The 26361-nt window shown below is 40.1% G+C and overlaps 1 protein-coding gene and 1 long non-coding RNA gene across 3 annotated transcripts in view; one reads left to right on the forward strand and one right to left on the reverse strand.

The window, feature by feature from the left end:
- Positions 1 to 26361, reverse strand: part of LOC145658946 (uncharacterized) — a 79971-nt gene that overhangs the window by 13579 nt on the left and 40031 nt on the right. The window contains exon 5 of the long non-coding RNA XR_014124841.1: positions 22249 to 22300. This is a non-coding gene — a long non-coding RNA (uncharacterized LOC145658946). The remainder of the gene's footprint in view (positions 1 to 22248; positions 22301 to 26361) is intronic.
- Positions 312 to 26059, forward strand: drd2b (dopamine receptor D2b). 2 transcript variants are annotated; one of them, XM_081718984.1, is made up of 9 exons: positions 316 to 447; positions 570 to 695; positions 14652 to 14951; positions 19852 to 19961; positions 20505 to 20641; positions 20883 to 21082; positions 22234 to 22320; positions 22587 to 22914; positions 23016 to 26059. In XM_081718984.1, the coding sequence occupies exons 3-9, from the start codon at positions 14673 to 14675 to the stop codon at positions 23210 to 23212; spliced, it is 1338 nt and encodes a 445-aa protein (XP_081575110.1). In that variant the 5' UTR covers positions 316 to 447; positions 570 to 695; positions 14652 to 14672; the 3' UTR covers positions 23213 to 26059. The 2 variants fall into 2 exon arrangements, with proteins under 2 accessions (XP_081575111.1, XP_081575110.1); XM_081718985.1 differs by having other exon boundaries at positions 312 to 695; positions 22590 to 22914.

Here is a 26361-nt window from a genome sequence, read left to right on the forward strand (position 1 = left end):
ATCTAGTAATGACGTGAACTAACTGACCAACAGACTAACAGACTAGTAATTTTATTCTTCTATCGATTGTAATAATTACCTATAATTAGGTTTTCTTACATTTATGAAATAGGTTTAGTACAATAATTCATACTCTCTCTCTCTCTCTCTCTCTCTCTCTCTCTCTCTCTCTCTCTCTGTCTCTCTCTCTCTCTCTCTCTCTCTTAGTTTTTTTTTTTTTTTTTAGTGTAGGTTGGATCCTAAAACGCTTTCCTTACGGTAAGCAGCCAGCCCCGCCTTGTTCCACCTGCTCGAGTGCGGACGAAGGGACCAGAGTGCTCGGTTAAAACAGATCTGAAACACAGCGGCGTCTGTTCTCTCCGCTTACGCTCATTTCGCACCATTAGTTAGAAGTTAGAAGCACTTGAGATTGAGTTCGCTGGTTATTCTATTTAAGAAACTAGAAAGGTTTGTCAGCAAACATTTTGCTATCCACTTCACATGGTGTTTCACAAGTTAACTTGGTGTCGTGTGTTAATGCTCTTGAGGCGTCTTTGGATAACCCACTAAACCTAATACCGTTTGTTTAGAGTGAGAATGGTCAGTTCGCCACTGTGGAAACTAAGACTGCTGAACATTAGAAAACTCTGGATTTAATCGGCGGGAGAGAACCTAGGACAGATAGGAAATCATTCTTCAAATCCTATGGCTTGAAGGTAAGTTATGAACATGAAGATGTATTTGTGTGTGTGTGTGTGTGTGTGTGTGTGTGTGTGTGTGTGTGTGTGTGTGTGTGTGTAAAACACACAAATGTGCGCCCTTTGGACAGTTAATTGGTCTGAGAAAAAAAGTGGTTATGCGGATGAGCCCATGTTGGGTGTTTCGCTCTGCCAGATTTTGTGAGTAACGGTAGGAAGTTTAAGAGTATAGCAAGCAGTTTTATGTTTTCTCTCTGAAAACACGAACGTTATAACATCGAGGCTATTGCTAAAGATGAAAGCAACTGTGAAGTCTATAGTGTCAGCGTTGAAGCGTAACATCGACATTTGCCATGCGTAATTAAACATCGAATAAAAATAAGACTGCACTCTTTATAAAGGTGGGTTTTTAAGTGGTTCTGAGGTCTGGCTGCGGGGATACTTGATGGTTTGTTTAAGGTGTGAAACTACGATTTTTTGCTGTTTTCATCATAACATAATAGATAACAACATATGCATCCTGGAAGATGGTTTATGAGCCGTAGCGGTAGTGCTGTGGAATAAGGAAATACAAAGCCACAATGTAATTTTAAAGATTTAAGCTTCTCAAATCACTCATAGAGTGATTTTTATGGACTGCCCATTAGCTATATTTTTGTCATTGTTGTCTTTCAATATGTCATCTTCTTTATCTAAGTTGTCATGAGAGAAAGATACATTGTAAAGGTTCACAATTTATTATTTTTTTGTGGTCAAAAACTTACTCAAGAGCTACTCTAGAGCTACTCACTGCAAATTTTGAAAATGTTGTTTCCCCATGACACTGGAAATATTTATATTCTCTTTTCCTCTCTTTTTCTATCTGTCTGGCTGTCTATCTGTATATTTCTCTCCCTCTGTCGCTCCCTTTCTTCCACTCTTTTTCTCTCTGGCTTTAAGGAAAACTGTATTTAACAAGAGCATATCAAGCCAAATTCTTAGGAGATCCTTACAAATGCATAATTAATAGGTGGGTGGGGGGAAGGGTGTGGTAATGTCAGCAGGTTTTCATCTATTGTGACTTTCACTGTGTAATTGCTGGAAATTCAAGAGCCCTTGTGTTGAATTGAAATTACTTGAAATTGCCACAAAGGTTGTTTCGAAGACAGACGTCCTTTCTGTGGGTTGCACATCTAAATGTCGACAAAGATACCAGTGATTAACTGCTCAGGGAAACCAGCGATTAATACTGCTTGACACAGGGCCAAAACTTAGATAGTATCTGCCTTCAAAAACAATAGCTATTACTTGACCTTTTCGATTTCCGACTTTCGCTCCAATCCAATTCTATTCCGTGACCAGTGATTTTCCTCAGATGACAGCAGGTCCATCAGGTCTTGATAGGTGCAGCTGGAACGGCAAAAACGCTCACATGCCAGTTACACCTTCTAGCCATACTTTTTGTATCTCTTAATGTTTGTAGCAACTTAATGTTTGTAACACAGAAAAGGCTTGTTGATTATATTTCGAATGCCACTATTTTACATATAGCACACACTGGAACACACATTAAAATACTCAGGTGAGTTGCTCAGTGTGCAAATGTAAATACATAACACAGATGCATATATAAAGGAAGGCATACATCTGGGGACATCTGGGCATGTCTAATATGCATATAATTACTTGAATTAATGTCCCACCTAAAATCTCATGTACAAGACCTTACATTTGAACAGTGGAACATGAATTAATGACCCGCCTCCATTTTCCTTGTTTCAAATGAGCTACAAAAGTGTTGGAAGCTCAAACTGTCTGACGCTGAAGTGAAGCTTTGTGCAACACATCTTTTAGCATTTTAATATCAGGCTGGATTACATTTATAACAACTGCTCATTTCTATCACACCTGGGAGCTCTTTGTGGCGTGAAAATAGCGTGCCTTCCAGCTTCTCCGATATTTTTGCTCCCCTCTTGCTTCGGTTACCCACTGTGTGCTGCAGAAACTGCAGGGCTTTGGACCATGACTACACTCAGCTCATAGTCATATGCGTAAATAAATGCTGCCCCCAACTTAGGCATGCTTCATGAATGGGACTCTGAATGGCTTTGAAGTCTTCCAGTCGGAGGCATAAGCCTATAGTGACCGTATGCAAGGCTTCCATTGAGGATTTAGTGTGACCGTGATTTTGTACAGAATACTATGGATTGGCATTTCTTGTTATTATGGTAAAATTCTCGCATTTCCCTGGATTACAATGTAATTACAGGGCAGACAGTGCATGTTCATAGATAACTGGGATTTGTTTTGCTCCGCTGGTACTTTGCTGTGCTGTAATAATTCTTGGTAGTGACCTTTCAGAAGCACACCTGACGTACCAAACGGCATTGCCTGCACATGCTTCCTTCTGGAAGCTGCCGATTTCACGTGGCCAGCGAACAGACCAAGCTAACAGCACTGCATGCGCATGCCATGCTGTGTTTATCACGATGTTTCAGGGCGTGTCATGTTCAGATGGCCTCGCACCACTGGCTGCTCCTGAATAATCTGGACTCAGATGAACGTGTGCAGATGAATGTGTCCCCTATACATCTTCATGTTCTTGAATCATGTGGGGGAAGGCAGACCACCGCCATCATCAAATAGCACGATTGAGGGACACTAGCTTGTGATGGTGCGGGTGGGGGTGGTGGGATGTGCAGTACAGCACTGAGCAGGGCGTGGCCAAGCCATATGTCGATGCCCGTTTCCTCTAACGGGGAGACGTCGTTAACCGCTGTGATGGTGCACAGCCCTAATGAGCTCATTGGAGGCTCGTTAGCGCGTGCCTCTGTTGCAGCCCCTTTCACTTGCTCTCAGGAAGCACGTCGCTCTGCACTCTCCCTAGTGGCCTCAGGAAGCAAGAGGTCGGTGGAGTAGTCAAAAGTGGAACGGCATTAGCAGTGTTAGAGTTGGTAACACTGTTGGGGCGGAGTGGGGCACATTATGTGCCCTCGTTTCACAGGAGCACCAAACACATGTGATAGGACCCAGAGAACAGGATCCATAAGTTTCAGTTTATTTAGTTTATTTTGTCAGAGACCATGTCAAAATGCAATAATCTCAAAAGAGAAGAGATGCTTTGCATCAGAGTTAGTTGATAACCTAACTTCCATCTGATAGTTTCCATAAATACATATAACAAGAACTTAGGCCTGTAACAGAATGGATCATTTTATTTATTTATTTAAATATTTGGTCAGCTTTATGTCAGTGGCTGAGTTCAGACCTGCTACAATAATATCGTTTGCGCTCCATTTATTTTTTGTTTTATTGGCCAAATTAAAACAGTAGCATTATATTTTAAGTGGTAGTCTCATGCATCTCTGTCCATGTTAGATTTTATATTTAAATCCTCACATTCTCCAACACAGAATGTTTTCAATTCCAGTTTCAGAAGTGCTTTAACTGAAAACTTTATGATTCTTTTTCGATTATTTCTAGTTTCTGTCAGACTGTAACTCGCCCCAGCTGACAGGCAAACTAAAATCTGCATTCTACCTGACCTTTCTTTCAGTGCTGACAAAAGCAGCAAGTAAGTCATCAATTTGATGTTGCCATCCAAAACTAGATCATAGAGCATCCAAAATGCTGCATTTACATGAAAGTAACAGAGCTCTTTGGAAATACAGATTGTAATGCAAATTTGAGGACAACAGAAAAAAATCATTCTTGTGTTGAAAGGTTAAGAATTTATTTACTGAGTCTAACAGTTCACTTTCAGTTCTGGATAGCCTTCCTCTTGAAACATGAGATCTGATGGATGAATGGTCAGATTGTAGTGTGCAGGAATATTGGAGGTCCTGATGAATTGCATCACAAGGCTTATATCATGATAATTAAATAAAATATTATTTAATTATTGATCTTAAGGGATATCATTCTGTAACTCCTGAACATAAAATACATAAACATTAAATATATAATACATAAAAATGAAAATAGTACTGCTCCATAGTTATAAGAGTGTGGAATGAGAATCTGGAACAACCAGCTGATCATTGGAGTGTAAGGGCTTAAATGGAGTGTGGTTGTGAGTGCAGCCTTATGTTGCAGATGCCTGCTTATGCTTTAAAAGGACGGCCACTACGCTCATGATTACCGCACTTCTGGCCCTTACAGTAATATGATTGCTCAAGTATGCAATTATGCATTCACCATCATGCCATTCTTTCTGGTACTGCTAACTGCTAACCTGATGAGCTCTCTTAATGAACCACAGAGAGCATATCAGGCACACTGTAAGGAGTCGTACTGGAGTTCGCCCAGGCTGATGATTCCCAGGACTGCCAGGATACCATGCTGGGATCATGCATTGAAATGCATGACTGTTCTGCAGTTAAGCTTGAAATAATTGCAGTCATCATTTACAGCATAATGGGTCTATTCTAATTATGGAACTTTTTTTATATAACCAGGAAACTCAGCTGATAGTATAATGTTTATTTTTTTGATAATTGTAATTAATTGACCTTATCTAGTAGTTTACTTTAACCTTTTTAGACAGAGAGAACAGTGAAACTCAAGAGTGGAATATTTATCCTACATAATTGTATCAGCATAAATAGGACAACAAGACAATGATCAGTGAAGACAACTGTATCCAGGTAACAGAAGGGCATTTGTATCCGTGTCACTCTTTGGTACCCACTTCTTTTACCAGCAGTTTAACATGCGTAAGGAGCTCTAGGGTGTTTAGGTGAATGTTCGGAATTTGAATCTAGCAATGAGGTGCTTAGTAACAAAAAGCCCCAAGGTCATCTGGGCCAAATCCAGTGCAAAGTGGCTCAGAGAATGTGACCAAGCCTTGGACTAGGTAGTGAAACATAGTGCTCGCTGGATGTGCACATGTCAATGCTGTTGTGGGTGCAGCTGCATAAGCACCTAGAGTGGTTCAAGTTAAATCACCTCCAGATTTGGTCTGCTAGACAAGTTGGTGGGCATAATGAAGCCATTGCAAATCAACACCTTTTTTCAAAGTACAGAAGAAATTTGTATTGTGTGTGAAAAAACCCCCACCTAATTTGGTTCTCACCGTTCGACCTGAGCCTATTTGAATAGACAACAGTTCCCCAAGTTTCACTCTAAAGTCTCCTATGCTGTATCCGAAAGCCATTCACTTTTGGAACATGCATAAAGGGGCACACTTCTTCAAGGTGCCTGAAGTTGTGCTTCCTTTGTATTTTCATCCAGAGGGATTTAGCACCTTAAAGAATCTCTTTTCTGTCTAGTCCATTTATGCAGAACACTACAGTTTGTTACACCTGTTTCTTCAGAAAGTCTTAAATATAGAATGTACTGGTAATTTAATCTGGAAGGATTAAATTACCTGGATTAAGTGTCCAGTGATATTATGTAAAAACGTTGTGAGGATTATAGATAGATCAGATACATGATGAATTAATTAAAACAAACAATTATGCACAGATTAGGATAATGATACTGACTCATTTCAGGTCTCTAGTAATTGGCCATACCATGATTTATACTCATTTTGTATATTGTCTGTTTAAACCTAGTGGAGCTTTTCAGTGTAGTAGGCTTGTACTGTAGTAGGCTTGTAGCTTTTCCAAAGGCTTCTCCCTAATCATTGTGCCAGCTGTGTGAAGTATACAACAGACAAAAGTCTTGTAAACTATTATTTTGTCACTGTGCCACATAAAAATCATTGTCCTTGCAAACTGTGTAATATTTAACACTTAGACATCACTAACCTACCCTATCAGGCACTGATATTGGATGAGAAGGCCTGGCTCACAATGCATGTTACAGTTCACCCAAATGGTGTTCAGATGGGTTGAGGTCAGGGCTTTGTACAGGCCATTGAAGATCCTCTACACCATACTGTACATCAAATCATGTCATTATGCACCATTCTTCGTGCACAAAGTCAATAGCCACAGTCAGGATGAAACAGAAAAGTGCCTTAACCAAGTGTATTATTTTGTAAAACATCTTTGTTTGCCAAAGTATTACCTTTCCCTGGAACTAAGGGGCCTAGCCCAAACTCTGGAACTGGCCCAGGACCATTTTCCCTCCTACGCCAAACTTTACTGTTGATACTTTGCATTACAATAGGTAGCATCCTGCAAACCCAGACTGCCAGATAGTGAAGCATGATTCATTAGTACATAGACTGCATTTCCACTGCTCCAGAGTCCAATGGCAGCGTGCTTTACACCACTCCAGCTGACACTTCACAATTCTTCTGCTCATGTTGCTTCCAGAGGCAGTTTGGAACTCTGTAGTGAGTGATGCTACAGATAGGTGGTGTTTATGCCTTGTGCCTGTATACCCAAGTCTGGAGATCTACCTCTCTGTAGATTTTAGTTCTAACCCTAATACACTTGAGCCAGTTAATCAAGTCCTTCAGTAGCTTCTTAATATTAGATGCAGGTGTGCAACAGATAGATATAGATATGTTCCATGTATATGTATATATATATATATATATATATATATATATATATATATATATATATATATATACACACACACACACACACACACACACACACACACACACACGTGTGTGTGTGTGTGTGTGTGTGTGTGTGTGTGCGCACGCGCGCGCGCTTATGCATTGTTCTCCAGATGAGCTGCCACTCGGTTTGAGCTTATGTTTGTAGTTGTTCTTCGGGGATTGGTATTGATTGACAATGTCAGACTGTCTTGTGCTACACAACTTGATCGAACTGCCGGCAACAAGCCACTTCCGGCCATGAGCCTGGAAACACCCCAGCACCTCTGTCCCTCTGGAACTCTTCACTTTCTTATAAATCAAATGCTCGGTGTTGTAAACAAACAGACTTGAGTTGCTGGATGTGGCACATGTACCCTGTCCCCTTGATTCCTGATGAACACTCAAACTCTTGCCAGTTTGCCATCACATTCAACACCGGGAGACTCTGTGCTGGTTCTGTTCAGAGTTATTACAGTGCAGCACACTGATCTAGAGGTGCATATGTTTTTTTTTTCACAAAGCACTTGTCAATCTTCCAGCGTAAAAAACAAGCTCAAGGTTTACGTCATGTACTGACCAGAAGCCTTACACTTATCTCTCCCTTTGTTTTTTCCACATTGGTAGAAGCACTTTTGATCAGATATAAAAAGCTCATTACAAGAAGAGGTCAAATTTGGTATGTATTCTAGTGATCAAGTGAACAGAGTTGATTTGATTGTTCTAATTTTTATCATTGATGGGTCCCAATGTCATCCAAATCAATAATTCCTCATGTTATCCACTTTCACTTCACTTGACAGTTAGAGCACATTACATGAGTGCTCTGCAACCACATAATTTACAGGCATGATATGTCCCCTATTGCAAGGCAGTTCACCCTGGGAGAGCCTGAACATTAAAATCTAGGAAAATATTTTACGTCTACTTGGGAGAGGTCAGACATATTACTTAAAATTGCATAACAGCAGCACACTTCTCTTCTCTTCTCTTCTCTTCTCTTCTCTTCTCTTCTCTTCTCTTCTCTTCTCTTCTCTTCTCTTCTCTTCTCTTCTCTTCTCTTCTCTTCTCTTCTCTTCTCTTCTCTTCAGCATGGCTCACAAATGAGATAAGACAGACTACTGGCACCAACCAGGCAGAACCAGAGCTCTGCTAGCCCCCAGGCACAACTGACAGAGAGAAGGGGTGGGAAACCAAGAGGGAGAGAGACAGAGAAGGAGAGAGAGCAGGAGAGAATAAGAAGTTGTCTCAGTTAACTGCTACTTCACAGCGCCGAACACAAAATGAACCCTCAGGCCACAGAGGAAGAGTGCTGTATGGTTTAGATGCAGGCTACGTGCCCTCAAGACCAAGCCAAGTTGCTCTCGAGTGCTGTATGGTTTAGATGCAGGCTACGTGCCCTCAAGACCAAGCCAAGTTGCTCTCGAGTACTGTATGGTTTAGATGCAGGCTACGTGCCCTCAAGACCAAGCCAAGTTGCTCTCGAGTGCTGTATGGTTTAGATGCAGGCTACGTGCCCTCAAGACCAAGCCAAGTTGCTCTCGAGTACTGTATGGTTTAGATGCAGGCTACATGCCCTCAAGACCAAGCCAAGTTGCTCTCGAGTGCTGTATGGTTTAGATGCAGGCTACGTGCCCTCAAGACCAAGCCAAGTTGCTCTCGAGTACTGTATGGTTTAGATGCAGGCTATGTGCCCTCAAGACCAAGCCAAGTTGCTCTCGAGTACTGTATGGTTTAGATGCAGTCTATGTGCCCTCAAGACCAAGCCAAGTTGCTCTCGAGTACTGTATGGTTTAGATGCAGTCTATGTGCCTTCAAGAACAAGCCAAGCTGCTCTCCTTACTAACTGAGACAGAAGCAGTACGTACCGTAAGCAAGCAGTATTGCCCATACACCACAGGCTGCCTGCACGCAGTCCTAATTACTTTTTTAGTACCAGGCTGAATAAGATTTATTGCATTGGTCACAGTGAACAACAGAAGCGATCTGCCCACCCCAGCAAGTCAGAGGAGTGTGCACAATATGTTGAACATGCCTGGAACCTTTACATACATGTGAAAAAGGCTGTTTTGTCACATCACACTCTTCTCTTTTCTCACACTCACACTTGCTGCTCCCCCAGTGATGTTCAGAGATAAGCATTTATTGTTTGAAAGCTTTTATATGTGAATGCTGTTTTATGCAGTGGAAAATGTTGACTTGCGCATCTGATTCGTTCATGGTGTCTGAGCACGTAACCCTACCTGCCTTATGCCTATTTGCACTTGCTTTTGCACCATTATTTCAGAGCATTTCATATCTGACAATTAACAAGAAATAAAGTTTTTGTTAAGTTTTAAAAAGGACTTGTAGCACTGTTTGTGCAGGAAGAAGGTCTGTATTGGGAAAGCGGGAAGTATTTATTACTGGACAAAAAAAACTACCAAGAAAAACAAACAAACAAACAAAAAAAGTTCAACGCTAACATACAGAACTTATCAGAGCGTGTAATACACTGGAACATGCAGGTTCTTTAGTGAAAAGCTTGCTCGTTACCCTGCAATCTCTTTCATAGGAATCAGCTACTCTAATGAAAGAGAAAACAACATTTAAACAGACTAGCCCTGATCCTGACGCTGAGGATGACTCTTCCCTACGCTCCACCACAGATCAGTTTCTCCAACTTTTGACCATTATAAAAGATCTCAGATGAGCAAAGAGTGAAGTAACAAATGCATTGAGCATTCTTTAGCATATGTCCTGAAAAAAAGTAATTGTTTGTAATTATACAAATTTATCAAATCTTTTCCAACCATGGCAAAGATTTGGTAAAGACCCAAGAATAATAGTATGGCATGTGCAGATGTGGGAGGAGTGCTATACGGTTTAGATACAGACTCCTTCAGACTGCCTTCAAGACCAAGCTGAGCTGCTCTCCTTACTCTGTTTTAGGAGTCATGGCATCCTAAAGCAGTTCAATGTAGTTTAATGGTATCTTATACTACCTAGGATTTTATGAGTAAATGACAAGGCACTTTTCTAAGTCGCTCTGGATAAGAGCCGTAAATGTAAATGAAAAGCGCAACTCTTGTGTTAAGCTATGAGCTCCATTCATAAAGTGCTTTGCCCTGATTACACTGGATAATATGAGCTCTCCTCTCTTGTATTGGTAGAGCACATACAGTATGGCACAAGAACCGGCATGACAAGCTGTCTCCTAAAGCAAAAAATCCAATTTTCCAGTCATGCAAAAAATAAAATCTATAGCTTAGAAAACTCATTTGAGAATAGCTTTAGGGAATTGTAAGCAGAAGCCTTACAATGTCTGTGTTGTAAAAAATTCACACTACATAAACAATACACATTTAAGTCATAATCATTGATTGTTGTGGTTTGCTTGTTTCTATGACAATTCAATCAACTCATGATTGTCATGCTATCCCTTTGTTTGACTCTTTGTTGAAATGAGATCCTTCCATTTATTAATGTCAGAACCAGATTTTTCTGTCTGCTCCATGTTGCTTTTGGAGAGAGAGACCCTCCCCTGATACATTATACTGTACTACTGCGCATCTTATTGTCTCCTGTATTGCAGAAACGGCAGTAGTCTTATTTCTACTATGCCATGCAGGAGTGCATAATGACAAAAGGAATGGAAGGGAAATTCTAATGTGCAGGCTCATGTGATGGTGCTAAAATAACATTTTCTTTCTTCATAGTCACAATGCATGCTGGTATGACATTTGCTAGAGTGTCTGATATCGGTCTGTTTTACATTTATCTCACTGCAGGAAGCAATGGAATCAGACAAATGAGTCAGAAAGGAAAATAAAAGCAGATTAAGATAGACGTGTGTGTGGGAGGGTAGTAATAGAGAGGTCAGAGAGCACCATGGTTACCAGTAAGCAGAGGAAACACACCTTCAATAGGCCTAATCAGAGTCAGCTATTAATTAACACAAAACTTTAGTGGGTAATTGGTAGCTGGCTCATGCTGAAATCACCCCTCATATGTTAGAATCTCACTCTCCCAACATCCCATATTTTTAAAGGAAAAGGTGATGAGTACTAGCATTTCTAGCATAACAAACAGGAACGACCATAACAACCAGTCCTTCTGTGTGAGTCAGTCAGTATGAAGAAATAGCAACAGACAGGCACAGAGAACCTCAAAGACCTCCATGTGTAGAACACTGAACAATCAGTACTTAGTGACGGCATCAAGTAACCAAAGGTTGAGTATCTCTCTATCCATGGGCATTTTTACTTATGCCCCATTACCTTTCTATGATGTATTTGTTGCATTGAAAAACTAGAAAATATCTTGATTTTGTTATAACCCTTAAATACATCTGTGGGGATGATTTATCCATAGTGCTTTTTCTGTAGGCCATTAGATATTTGTAAGTAAAAATACTGCTTGGGCCAATTTAGATGAAAGGTTTCCTATTTAGATTAAAGGTATTTGAGGAATTCTTCATCAATGTCTGTAATTAATAATTATATTTTTGGTGCCACAGCACAGGTACCACAGATTAATTATTGTAAGCCACAAACCTTTGAAGTACAAGCCCTCCTATTACTGCACTTCCATGTGTTTCTCAATCCAAAATCATTTGAGTTAAAAATGCCTGTTCCATTATCCGATAATGTCCAATTTTCTGAGGAGTAAATAGGTCAAACCCTAACTATAATGACTAGATCCTGAATGATGTGGTGCGTTCTCTCAAAACGGCATATTGAGCCACTCAAACAATCTGCAGGCAGAGGCAAACGGAGTGTTTTTAAATTACCCATTGATCTTCTGTAGGGAGGAGAAAGTTTACTGTGACACAGACATCATTTTGCAAGGATGTTTGCATCAATCATTGGCTCTCTGAAGCTCCAATGTGTCCACAGAACAAGCTGCTCCACTCCGCACACAGGTTCTCGGGTCAGCGTGGCACTGTAGATGCACTGCTGTCAACAGCCTTTCTCATAAATTGGATTCAGTCCTTGAATGGATTTTATTACCCGAAGATAACATGGTCCACATCAAGGGACTGGGAACCAGTTCACTGTTTTTGCTTCACAGAGCACAGAAGCTTTCGCTTTAGTCTCTTAGTTGAGCACCATCCTTAGTTCCTCTGGGAAATATCTATTTCTCATCTTGCTGATGCCGCCTTCAGTCTGGAATTGAAGCAACAGCAGATAGCCAGCTGGAAAGAGTCCCATGTCCCCACGCATTGGGAAGCTCACAAACATCTGCCTTTGTTTGCCTGTTTTTCCAGGATAGCACCACCCTACACCAGAATGAATGCTGGAAGATTATTGCAAGTCTTTTCCCCAGATTTTCATATAATCTCCACTGATTGGTACTAAATGACCATTTAAGATAATATATCCTCCAGCTGCCTGGGCTGCCTTTTGCCCTAAATCCAGAAAATTACCATCCCCATTTCTTGACCCTGTCTAACAACTAGTGTCACTTGACTAGCTATTGCTAATTCTGCAGTGTTAGATTCTGTGAATACTGAACAGAGGGTTCTTTTTACAGTTGTTCGGTGTGTGCATGTCAGTCTGCACACGTTCACTAATGTCTTGTCACTGACGAGAGAGATGGGGTGTGTAGTGTCTGCGAGGTTGGACAACAGTCAACCGTGATGGTCCCTTTAACACCCACAGTGCAAACGCCCTCAGTGCTTCTGACTAATGGGAAAAAATGGCAATGATTCCTTCTCCGAGACATCTGCGTATCATTCATTGCCTTTGACAGCATGTTAGGTGGAGACCGCGGCAGGAGAGCATTCATTTGGTTCTGTGTGGGAGTGCCAGAGAGCACATCCACACTTACTTATCTGTAATCAATACTTTCTGTAGAGCAACTTTTGCATGGAGGAAATGGTTGTGGGATTTTTTCCTTGTTCTTTACAAAAGATGGGAGCCCTTCCAACTGCTGGCCCCCCTAATGACCCACTTGAAGGTTTGATTTCAGCAAATCAAAAGAAATAAATATTTTGCAAAGGAAATAAGCACTTGCCATCTCTATCATTGTCCCAAGGGACCAAGGGCTGTTAAATGGTAATTAACTTCTGGACCATAACTGTGAGTAGGCATTAGTTCCATTAGCTGTGATTCAGCATTCATTCACTGTGAATAATTGAAAATTACCAGTAAATCTTCCAATGGAGTACTTTAATTATGAAATTTATGAGTCTGTAGCACTGCTTAATTGCTTCCAGCAGTAACACAGATGTTCCGAACAATACTTTAGCTCAGGTGCTGGCTTAAGAAATAAAGCATGAAACATCAGAAAATGTGTAATACATGAAAAGAAATGCATTATTTTAGCAGTTTAAGAAGTGTTTGGAGGAGTGTTATTGATTATTCTCAGTGAATTACATTTCACACTTTTATAAGTAATTGCATTGGGTGGCTAATTAGTTAATTGAGGGCAATTGCCCTCTGGGGAGATTGTTCAATGGGCATTTTTCTTAATTCAATTTTAGGGAATTATATAGGCATAAGGGTAAGGATACGTGTGAGTGACTGGAAAGTGAAACTGAATTACATCCCTTGTCCTTCATGAGCACAAGCTTCAGGTTTGCGGCTGAACACAGATTAATCTGAAATTCCATACCTAAGGGCATGTCTTATTCCCCCTGTGCTGGGAGAGAGAGTGAGTGAGTGTCTGTCTCTGTGTGTGTGCGTGCGTGCGTGTATGTGTTGCACCACAGATTCAACAAGGTAGGCCTAGTGTTTCTCACACGGGACTGGACATAGCCAAATTGATTACAATTGGGACTATACCATTTAATGCAACTTAACTAATGTTGATTATATTGCTTATCATCAGTAGTTTTCGTAAGATTTGAAATGTTCAGCGGCAATTGCTATTTTACATTTTTGGGAAGATATGCGTTGTATTGCATATTTTTAATTCAATGAAAAAGGATGTAGGGTGTGTCTCTGCATGCATGTGTCCTTACCAGTTGCTTCAAGGTGTTGATTTTAAAGAAAATAAAAACCTTTCTGTGTATATTTCCAAATCAATAGAAATCAGCCCCAGTGCCCCTAACAGATGAATCAATGATTTTGCTGTTGTCGCTCAATGCCTGTTATGGGCTGAAAGGCTAGGAAGAGCAGGAGAGGCGTACTTGCGTAATGTGGCTGTCACAGCTATTATCCCCCGCAAATGAAGATTGGTTTGAGGCTTGCTGCCATTGTCTGATTCAGTGCTTGTCCTCATTGTCCATTTTTAATAGCCTGGGCCACTCACATTATTAAATGCATTTGTAATGGAGTTTTCCCATTAATTTTCCAATCCTTTGTATCTATTCTGTGATTAGGAATATATCAAACATAATCCAGCCTAAGAAATTGCATATTAACATGACCACCACTCATTCCTTTACTCTTTGGATGCCCTTACTTAATGTTGTCAGAAGAGGTGCAGTACATTGTGTGCTCCTCTTTGGTCCAGTGTGAGAGGCTTGGCCAACAGATCACTGTGTAGCTCTCTCACGCTTTCCTCTCCAGGTGTCCTCCAGGCAGCACCTCATGGATTTCCTCATGGAGTACGCCAACAATGAGACTCACCACGACAATGGCACTGAGGCATTTAACAGCACAGGTTGCAATACCAAGCCCCAGTACAACTACTATGCCATGCTCCTGACACTACTCATCTTCATCATCGTCTTCGGCAACGTGCTTGTGTGCATGGCTGTTTCCCGGGAGAAAGCCCTGCAGACCACCACGAACTACCTAATTGTGAGCCTGGCTGTGGCGGATCTCCTGGTGGCTACACTGGTCATGCCCTGGGTGGTGTATCTGGAGGTAAGAACTGTTCTCTTTACAGTGCTTTATGCTGAAACAAATTGTAATAGAAAATGTACATTGTAATAGAAAATGTTTGAAATATGGGATCCATTCCATTAACTGACTCATGCCAGAGCGTTTGATATCCTATGGCCTGCAGGGCTAACTCAATCTTGTTCTTAGCTTCCGTTCCCTATTGTTCTTATTTGGTTCAGTAAAACCTCATAAGGAACACGAGCCAGTGGTTTCAGTAAGATAAGGCCCTTCAGCCCTTGTAATAAAGTGTACTGCCTAAAGCAATTGTTGTATTGGCCCTGTTTTTTACTAAAGTCCTTTGTCCTTGAAACCTGGTGCACTTTAGATTATAAACTGTGACTCCATAAAGTTCCACAGCAACCTGAACTGCAAATTCAAACATACAGAAAGGGCATTTTAGAATGGCAACCTCTGATCTCTGTGAAAAGGCTGTTAAAGTCTTAACAGGTTACTGTTCTCAGACCCCATCCAGTGACAGAACTTGCGTGCTGGTCTTGGAATACCAGAGCTGGTTACAATTCAACATACTCAGGCTTAAAATAGATGTTGAATTAAGACGTTGAAATCGGGCTATCCAGAAACCTGGTTTGAGACTACTTGTTGACCCTGCTCCCATATTGACTGACTAAATTAGTACTTATTGTAGGGTATTATTTATTAACAAACTCTAGCACTTATTGTTTATTACCCTCATGACGTTGAGTGGTAAGGAGGCGGACGCATGTGCTGAGAGGAGCGAGATTTAATAGGGGCAAATCCAAAATCAGAGTCGTTTAGGCAGTCCAGGGTCATAGAGCCGACACGGAGAGTACTGGGATACATTACAAAACAAAAACACACAAAGGCAAACTAGGGAAGCAGGCTATAACTAAGGTAAGGGAACACTCAGGACTAGGAAACACGAAGACACGGAGTACAAAGAAACAACCATCAAACATTCAAACATTAATTCAAAATGAAACAAACAGTCAAGCCTCCAAACAAACAAACAATGAACAGCCACGACCAAGGCACACAACAGGGTTTAAATACATGAAATTCACAAAACTAGAAATGAGGGACAGATGTAAGCAATCAATGTGAGGACAAAACAAAACTATGGAACGGAACAAAACACAAGACAGGGAAAACACGGAACACAGAAGGGCCTGAATGTGACAACCCTTATCATTGTTTAAGATAGACCTTATGTATTTGAACTTCTAGGCATCAGCAGTGATCCCTATATTTCTACAGTATTCTAGATCATTGGTATATTGAACTCTAGCCGACTCTACTGGCTAGGATGAGAAATTGACAAAGCACTTTTGTAAGTCACTCTGGATAAGAGCGTCTGCTAAATGCTGTAAATATAAATGTAAATGTACCAGTCAAAGCAGCGTATTTTAACCTGAGTCTACTTTTCATGCAAAGTCTTTTTGGTGTTCAGGAAAGTGTTGTATTATTGCTGTGATTATAAATAATTATTTTTATTCAGTCATGTGTGGTCTTATGTTTAGGGGGCAAAGACTGAGCAAGAGATTTTTAAAAAATGCATTTTTCAGTTCGTGATACTTAAAGCTAACAGCACCATTCATGAAGAAGTGTCTCAGTTTAATGTGTTTTTAAAAATTTGAAAGAACACAGCAGTATTTCCTGCTATGTTTCCAGTACACCAGACAGAGCAGAGTGGCACATGGCAAATGTCTGCAAGATTGCAAACATAGCAGACAAATAGGAAGACCATAGGGCAGTAATATTAAACAACACAAAGCCAGCCTTCTGGACAGGTGGTGATCTCTTTGAGAAATTTATTTCAGTGGTAGACCATCCTTGTAGACATGTAGACCATTTTTGACTGCTGGACAGGCTAGTTTGAGTATTTCAGAAACTTCTGATTTACTGGGATTTTCACACACATCTCTAGGGTTTACAGAGAATGATCTGAAATTGAGAAAATATACAGTGAGCGGCGGTTCTCTGGGCAAAAATGCCTTGTTGATGCCAGAGGTCAGAGGAGAATGGCCAGACAGTAACAGACACGTGAGACAGTAACTCAAATAATGAATCACTGCAACCAAGGTAAGCAGAAAAACATTTCTGAAGACACAACACATCGAACTTTGAAACAGGTGCTACAGTAGCAGAAGACCACACCGGGTGCCACTCCTGTCAGCTAAGAACAGGCAACTGAGGCTACAATTCACATGGGCTCACCAAAATTGGACAACAGAAGATTGGAAAAATGTTACCTGGTCTGATGAGTCTTGATTTCTGCTGTGAGATTTGGAGGGCAGGGTCAGAATTTGATATAAACAACATAAAAGCAGGAATCCATCCTGGCTTGTATCAATGATTTAGGCTGCTGGTGGTGGTGTAATGGTGTGAGGCATGTTTTCTTGGTATACCTTTGTCCCTTAATGTCAACTGAGCATTGTTTAAACACCACAGCCTACCTGAGAATTGTTGCTCACCATGGACATCTCTTTATGACCACTGTGTACCCATCTTCTGATAGCTACTTCTAGCAGGATAACATGCCATCTACGCCAGGAAGATGTTCCCAAGTGATCAAGTGCTTAGTAAGTGCCTCAGACAGCAGACTGACAAAATGGTAATAGATAACCAATCAGATATAGGAGTGAAGAACAAACAGGAGAAGAGGGCCATAGTGATAGATGTAGCAATCCCAAGTGATAGCAACATCAAAAACAAGGAACACGAAAAGCTCGAGAAATAGTGAGGGCTGAGAGAAGAGCTGGAAAAGATGTGGAACATGAAGGCAATAGTGGATCCCATGGTAATCAGTGCTCTAGGGGCTGAGACCCCCAACCTGGGAGAATAGCTCCAGCAGATCCCAGGAACAATCTCTGAGATATATATATATATATATATATATATATATATATATATATATATATATATATATATATATATAGATAGATAGATAGATAGATAGATAGATAGATAGATAGATAGATAGATAGATAGATCTTTAGAAAACTATGCACAGTCACAGTATGTTTTATATACATGAAATGTATGAGATTTTAATTGTAGTTTTGTCTTTTGCTTTAATCTTTCCTTTTTTATATGATTTTAGTTTCTTGGAAAACTACCTGGCAATTAACCTGTACTTGTTTGTTGTTAGCTAGCAAGGAGATGTGCAGGCAAACTACCATTAACTGCTATGAATGCTAGCTAGCTAAACAATGGCAACTTGATAGCAATCTTATTAGTACTAATTCCAAATGAATGTGCAACATTTCAGACATGTATTGCCATTACAGCTGAAGGCTCCATAACTTGTGAACTTCATGACGAAAACATGAGTTATTGTGCTGAGGTAAATTAAAGCGGCAGTAAGCTGTTAAATTTCATGTGGTGAACTGTTTTTAAAAAACAAACAAATAAAAATGTCTTGCAGTGTTTTGACAACGCCGACAACCTTGAACAGTTCAGTAGTTAGCCAACACCTATGCAAACAACGTTGCTCCTGGTAATCAAATAACCAAAATCAACATTTAATGCATTTTTCTCTTCTGGAATGCCATGCTAAAAATAAACATTTTACAGAGGAAAGAATATTCGGTACATTAATCACTGTAAGCATTACACATTATACTCACACTTGAAAATCCCATCATGTGCATTCACTCTTTAGTTTGTTTGGTTAGGCCTCAGAAATATGGGATTGAATAGTGTCCAGTGTTTGAACACTTTGAATGTTCACCTGGCATAATATATAATCTGGGAAATTTTCAATTACTGACTGTGACTACTAAGGTTTCAGACACAGTAACCACTACTAACACTATTACTTTGGTAGGCTATTTTATACAGAAGTATGCAATTTCAAATATAGCTATATTGTTGTGCAGTGTCAGAGAGGACATTTTAACTAATCTTTTTTTTAACCAATTCTTTTTACTTTGTTGTTGTTAGGTGAGAATGTTTTTCTGTGCCTCAGAGCAGAATTGAAACTGAACTGTAAAAGTTGCCATGTATATAACGTTCTCTCTGAGGAAGCTGCAGAATGATAGCTATATAAATGATCTGCTGCCCCTGGTTGTGTATGAGACTTGCACTATGTTCATATATACTTGCTCTTTCTGTAGGTCACAGCAGAGGAACCATGTGGCATGAAAATCTCTGCCAAGCGCTTGTTAACCCATCACATTAATTTCTGTTCATTGACTGCTAACTAATTACGTTTGTTCTGCCTCCAAGACAGCACTGCCTTTTGCAGATGAGCAAACTAAGTAAGTGGGATTAGGAACAGGTGTGTACAATCAGTAATCAGGGGCTGTAGAATGGAGTTGTTATTGGTGAATCAAGGTGGAGTGATGGACAGGCTGCCGGCAGGTGAATGCTGGGAAACATAGTCCGAGACAGTGGAACTGCCAGAACTGAGGCTTGCAGGGAGCATGACACATTTGTACACTGCAATATTTATGAGTTTTGATTGAAACACAACCAAAAGTGTATTTGATTAACATAATCCCATACATAACTACTACATTAACCTGCACTCTAAAGTGCCTTTAACATTTATTTCTATCTGTGCATCAGCCTCTCTGTCTGTCTACAATTTTTTTTTAAAGAATGTTTTATAATATTTCAAACAATGGTATACCATTGTCAAGATTTGCAAAATGTCATTTCTTTAAAATTAAAAAATTGGTGAAATTTAAATTCTAAAAGGTTAAATGCTTCATGGACTGTATTAATTGTTATATAATTGTTATATTATTATTATTATTATTACTGCATTATTATATAGTTAATCATAACTGCATTTTGTCTAGCATTGTATTTGTGAGTGTGTGTTTGTGTGTGTGTGTGTGTGTGTGTGTGTGTGTGTGTGTGTGTGTGTGTGTGTGTGTGTGTGTGTGTGTTGTAGGTTGTGGGAGAATGGCGGTTCAGTAAAATCCACTGTGACATCTTTGTCACCCTGGATGTCATGATGTGCACAGCCAGCATCCTTAATCTGTGTGCTATTAGTATTGACAGGTAGGTCTCCCATGGTATTGCTAGCATTCTAGAGAGGACTGAGAAATGGCACCAGAAAATGATGTGCATATATTGGATCGATAGTACTTTGTTTGCCAGAGAGAGAGAGAGAGACTGTATCAGATTGCCTCCACTGTGTATAAAAGTCACATCTTGGAAGGTTGTTTGGAAAGTCTCTTAAAACACACATAGATTTTAGGTGCATTTGAGAAGGATTTACTGCATGTATTTGCTGAGAATACATTATCTATCTACGATGTGGAGAAAACATGACAAAAAGACCTGTCTGCAATTGTGGTAGTGGTGGTGATGATGATGAAGATGATGAAGAAGATGATGATGATGATAAAAATGGTGACAATTACAGACAGGTAGCTATTCTGTTGGAACTCTCACAGCATGTCTCCTTTTTGTTGTCTGAGTCCTACTCTCTCTCTTTCTCTGTCTCTCACTCTCACTCTTTCTCATTTTCACTATCGCTGTTTCTCTCACTCTCACTCTTTCCCTGTCCATCCCTTCCACCCTCTTGGATGTCTCGTACAGGTACACAGCCGTTGCCATGCCGATGCTGTACAACACACGGTATAGCTCAAAGCGACGTGTTACTGTAATGATCTCTGTGGTTTGGGTTCTCTCCTTTGCAATCTCCTGTCCCCTGCTGTTTGGCCTAAACAACACAGGTAATTAAAACTAAATAAAACATACAAAAAACATCTTTCTTTCTCTACCTGACGGTAGGTAGTTTCCACCTTCCCCTCCAAACACACTTTGGTAGCTACAGAAGATAAACTTAATCAATTCTCGGACCCAATACCTGATTAATATGCAGTGTCATATGAACTCTTTTCCAATATTTCCCAGTTGTTATGACGGCAGGAAAATCCACCACGAAAGCCCCCATAAAAGTATTTTTTTCCACAGTAACACGGGATGACGCCATGTGCGAGATCGCCAACCCAGCATTCGTGGTCTACTCCTCCATCATGTCCTTCTATGTGCCCTTCATCATCACACTCCTCGTCTACGTGCAGATCTACGTGGTGCTACGTAGGCGCCGCAAGCGGGTCAACACCAAGCGCAGTGGTCACCGTGGCGATGCTGAGCCACAGCCCACCCTCAAGGTCAGGTGAACCTGCTTCATTTCAGTCCTGGTTTGCCTCTTAGCAGAAGTTCTTAAACTGCTCTCCCACAGATATGGCTGGAGCTACCGGGAGGAGACACCTGATTGGAGAGCTCTCCAGATGGCAAAGCTTTGAGACCACACAGCTCTTAGATGGCAAAGCTCTGAGCCCCACAGACACAGAGTTTGCAGGTCATATGTGCAGGTCAAGGTCTTCAGCATTGAGAAGCTCTGCATGTGACTGTTCCTAATAGATAGCTGGCCCACTCTCTAGGTAATGGCCAGAGCATGTTGTTGATATGATGATGACACTGCTTGAGTGCTCCCACCCCGTCATCCAGACACTTCCCCTGTGTGCTCGTTATTTGGTTTTTGGGGTCTTTGGCTTAGCGCTCGCTTTATACACATCACCCAGTGGATACACATCACCCATACAAGTTACATATACACATCACCCAGCGGATACACAACACCCATACAAGTCACATATACACATTACCCAGCAGATGGCTGTGAAAGCAAGGTTGATCAGTATCATTTCTATTGGAAACAGGGTTGGAAGTTTATTTAGAAACTGTAGAGTTTAGTGAAACAAGTCCATTGTGTAACACAACCAGCTCTGGGTGTAATGGTTCTTGACTTGTAATCAAAAGGTTGATGGTTCAAGTCCCATTGTTGAGCCTCTGAGCTAAACCCTTGACCATCATATGCTTAAGTTGCTGTAGACAAAAGTGTCCTGTAGTAACATATATTAGAAAAGAAGCAGTACAACTAAGGTGAAGGTTAGGTGTAAAATAAAAGCCTCATTTATTAAACCAACAGATTGCCCTGCTATTGTGTGCTTCAGTAATTATTTTTTTCTTTTACCATTTGTTATATAATTGTCTTTCCAGATTATTGAGCTTGCCTGTTTTGATTGCTTTTTTCTCTTGTCTAATAAACGTTGTTACCTCTAAGCATATATATATGCTCTAGAATGGTTAAAAAAAAAAAAAAAAGCAAACCTTTTGGTGAACCTTTGATGGGCCAGAGGAAGCAGTATGACCAGTCAGCACCAAAGGGCACCGGATGCATGAAAAAGTCATATCTGGAGATTCCTTCATGTGTTGCTATAATATTAAACATGCTAAAACCTTTTACTTTTTACTTTAGGAAAAGTGCACTCACCCCGAAGATGTGAAACTCTGCACAGTCATTGTCAAGACCAATGGGAATTTGCCTGCCAAAAACAAGAAAACAGTAAGTCATCTTATAACATATTTTTTGCATGCATATATTGCATACAGTATATCTTTGTGAGTAGTATCTTGTCCAGTGCTGTGTCGTGTCTTGTTCATCTACACAGACTTTTTCAATGTTTTTTTTTTTTTCTGTTTTGGAGTATGATTAGTCAGTATAGTTCCATTGGGAAGAACATGCTTGTTGTGAATAAGCACTGTTTTAGGGACTATTTCGGCATGCATGAATACCAGATCAGGCACTAGTGCTGCATGCTCTCCCACTAGCAGCTACTGAGAAAGGAGCAGGGAGAGGTTGTTGAGCTGGGGCTGATGGCAGGCACCAGCTCCCCAGAGAAGATGAAGCTGGAAGTCATGTCAGCAGGAGGCATGCTGACGAGCCACGCCACACCATCGTGCAAGGATCAGCAGCCCAACAGCGATGAAAAGAACGGGCACGCCGGAGATGGCCCCGCCCCCAAAGATACCAAGCCCTTCGAGACGCAGGCCTTGTCCAACGGCAAGACCCGAACCACCGTCTCCAAGTCAGCGAGCAAGAAAAAGATCTCCCAGCACAAAGAGAAGAAGGCCACACAAATGTTAGCAATCGTTCTAGGTGAGGCTCCATTCCTTGACACTTTCAAGGTCACAATAAAGCCCCCAAAACAAACCACAGCCCTTGGAAGGCATTCCTAAGTGCTGCCATCTCTGTTTCAGGTGTCTTTATCATCTGCTGGCTGCCATTCTTCATCACTCACATCCTGAAGACCCACTGCACACGCTGCTATGTGCCCCTGGAGATGTACAATGCCTTCACGTGGCTAGGATATGTAAACAGCGCCGTCAACCCCATCATATACACCACCTTCAATGTGGAGTTCCGGAAGGCTTTCATGAAGATTCTGCATTGCTGACTGCCATGCCCCCAATGCTCCTGAGCATGTCCTCCCATCTATCTGGATCTCTGCAGAGGTCATCTCTTGCTCTGACAGAGGGTGAGGACATTTTTTCTAAAAAGACTCATGGACGCTTGGTTTTTTTTTGGGTTCAATTCAGATGAATGTAAATCCCCTTTTTTTTGTAAGTTTTGTGATTTCAGTGTTTCCTCAGAGAGAAGCTGCTTGTAGATAGGGAGAAAGTGAGTGAGAGAGTCAGAAAGAGAGAGAGAAAGAATGAGAGAGATAGTGTGTGTCTGTGTATTTGTGTGTGTGTAAGCATGTGTGTGGACCTTCAGCAAATCAAGGCCCAGCTTTGAAGCCAGGTACTTTCTTATTACTGTTGTCTCTGCATGTGGGTTTCAATGTATATTTCACTGCTGGATGCTGTTTTGATAAATAAGTTCATAATGTTGTAATGTAAAACAAGATATAAATTTAAAAGAGATGTTTGAGTCCCATCAAAAGGAGTCAGACCATAAGTAGACAACCACGTTACTTTTGCTTTATGAGGCTGTCTAGGCAGGCTTTTACACATCAAGCTGACAGAAGAATCAATATTAATAGATCTGTTCATTTGTCTGTTTATCTTGATTTATGCATTCATTTATTTATTTGTTTGTTTACTGGTCTATTTATTCATTTGTCGATAAATGAACACAAAGAAGAGCTATAATACATTCACCACTTCAACTCTAGGACAATTATTCAGTTACTAATCTTGAGAAATAGTATTCAGTAACTACAATGGGTTATTCATGTTGGCACTACTATGAAAGCTATGTAGTCCAAACAGTCAGGAATGTAAGTCTCAAGCCACCGATTGTTACTTGGACAAGCGCCCATAGCAAAGGCTTCCCCCAATACAAAGGTGTATGCCTTTGACTACCTGATGGTGTAGGATGCTTAAATGTAAATAATGCAATTTGACTGAAGCCCATGACAAAAATTATTATGCATGTCACATAGTTACTTCGCTACATGGTGATGGTCTACTGTACTTTAGCTATCCAACACAACATGGTCTCATCTTTGTAAAGGTGTATCTAGATTTTCTGGCTGAGGAAATGTATCTTTAAAGGTCTTGAATATCTGAATACTTGTACAATATCATCTATTATTTTGTGTTTAGGAAAAAAAAGCCCAGTCGTATGTGAATATGTATTTGCATGATCTCGGGATTGATGACAAAGTACAAGGCACCACCTTGAAATTTTTCTCTCATTTCTCTGAGAAAATAAAAAAAATTTTGTTTACCAAACACTCAGAAAACTAGAATACTGCATGCATTGTCATTTGATAATAGCTAATGGAAGATCTTTAGACAATGGCCATAAATAGGTAATGATACATCTGTTTCTAATGTTTGTTTTACATTGAGAGCAGAAAAAAGAGGCAAGTTAACCCGATTCCTTGTAAAATGTCTTTACTTTATCATGGGACAGGATATGATTTCATATTTGGCCAGATTCATATTTATTTCATTTACACATTTATTCACAGTTGTATGAATTTGTGAACACTTTGTGAACAGTATCAGTGAAAGATGGGGAACTGCTGTTAGCAATATCCAAAACCAGCTGAAAAAAATAAGTGATGTACTGACGTTTGAGACAACTAAGGGCATATACAACACCAGTACATAATGAATGTATTACTTAGCTAAGAACAATAGTCAGACAGCAGTGATGCAGACAAAATCACATCCAATACAAAAGTAAAAAATAACATACCCAGTGATTTTAATTAGGTGTATCCAGCAAGGAGTGTCTGTAGTGTTCGGTTTCAGTTCTACAATATGTGCTCTCTGTATTCCCCTCTGAGGAATGGTGTCAGTGCATTGGTGTAACTAGTGGGGGGTGGGATCAGATGTGTGGACAAGAGACCATATGGACAAGAGCAACATCACAATGGAAGGTAAATAAGGAACCTAGGATGGCAGAAGCATCTGCTGCATTTGCAGATGTGCTCAATGATTTGCAACTTTATTAAATGTGCTCTGAGCAGCTTGGTGGGGAGGCACACCCACTCTCCTGTTAGCATAGCATCCGTATCCACAATGCTCTTGCTGAACAGCTGTGAGACCCTTGGCTGGATTGGGGATTGTAGATTTTCTGTTTAAATGGTAAAGGGTTTCTAGCTACCTGGAATGCCTTAGCTGCCTCTTCCAACTCCCTTCACCTAGACTTCCATTTTGGGGTTTCTTTGGAAGAAGTGTAATTATTTCACCTCCAGATGTTTGGGGAAATAGGAAAGTGACATGCAGCTACATTCTGGGCTTGAATAGTGTCCCAAGGTGAGATGTAGCTGTAATGTCATTTGCAAGATAAGACCATTTGCTGCCAAACATGCATGGTTGTGTAATAGGGTTGATCATTTCTCTTTCAGAGCTAAAATAGAAATGTTAATGAGATATGAAAGGGTGTTTACAGTAGCCATTTTATATTTAGAAGTCTAAACAAGTGCAATTCAAGATTTCAATCTTGTATGTGTTAACACACACACATATATAAATCCTATTTATTTATTCAGGTTCTATGGATTTAAGTCACTTGATGTTAGCATCATACAAGAACTTTTGAATTAATTATTGATCAGTTGCATCTTTTTGGAATGTTATTTTGTCTTATGTTTACATATACATTATAATTATTACTGATGATTCCTGCTTACTTAGCATTTCTTTGACATATTTTGCAATGTTTTTATACAAGTATAAAGGAATATGAAGAGAAGTGATGCCTGAAAAATACAGTTTTTGATCACAGAAGAATGTGTGTATTGTGTGTGTGTGTGCATGTGTGTGTGTGTGTGTGTGTGTGTGTATATATATATATATATATATATATATATATATATATATATATATATATATATATATATATATATATATGTGTTTTGTTATGTGGTCTTGTCTGGATAAATTATCATTCAAAACATATACGTGCATTTTGCATAAATGTGTAACACATGAGGATGGACATTTTCTAAAGGGACTACTTTTACATTGTAAGTAAATGTAAGGTTATGGTATGTCATATATTTTGTAATACTAATGCAAATGTCAATAAAATGCATTATGCATTCCATCCAGTCTTTTCCTTGCGTTTGTGGAATACATACTCTAC

The sequence above is a fragment of the Electrophorus electricus genome, chromosome 8 (assembly GCF_041902795.1).
Source record: "Electrophorus electricus isolate QZ-2024a chromosome 8, ASM4190279v1, whole genome shotgun sequence".
Classification (NCBI taxonomy): domain Eukaryota; kingdom Metazoa; phylum Chordata; class Actinopteri; order Gymnotiformes; family Gymnotidae; genus Electrophorus; species Electrophorus electricus.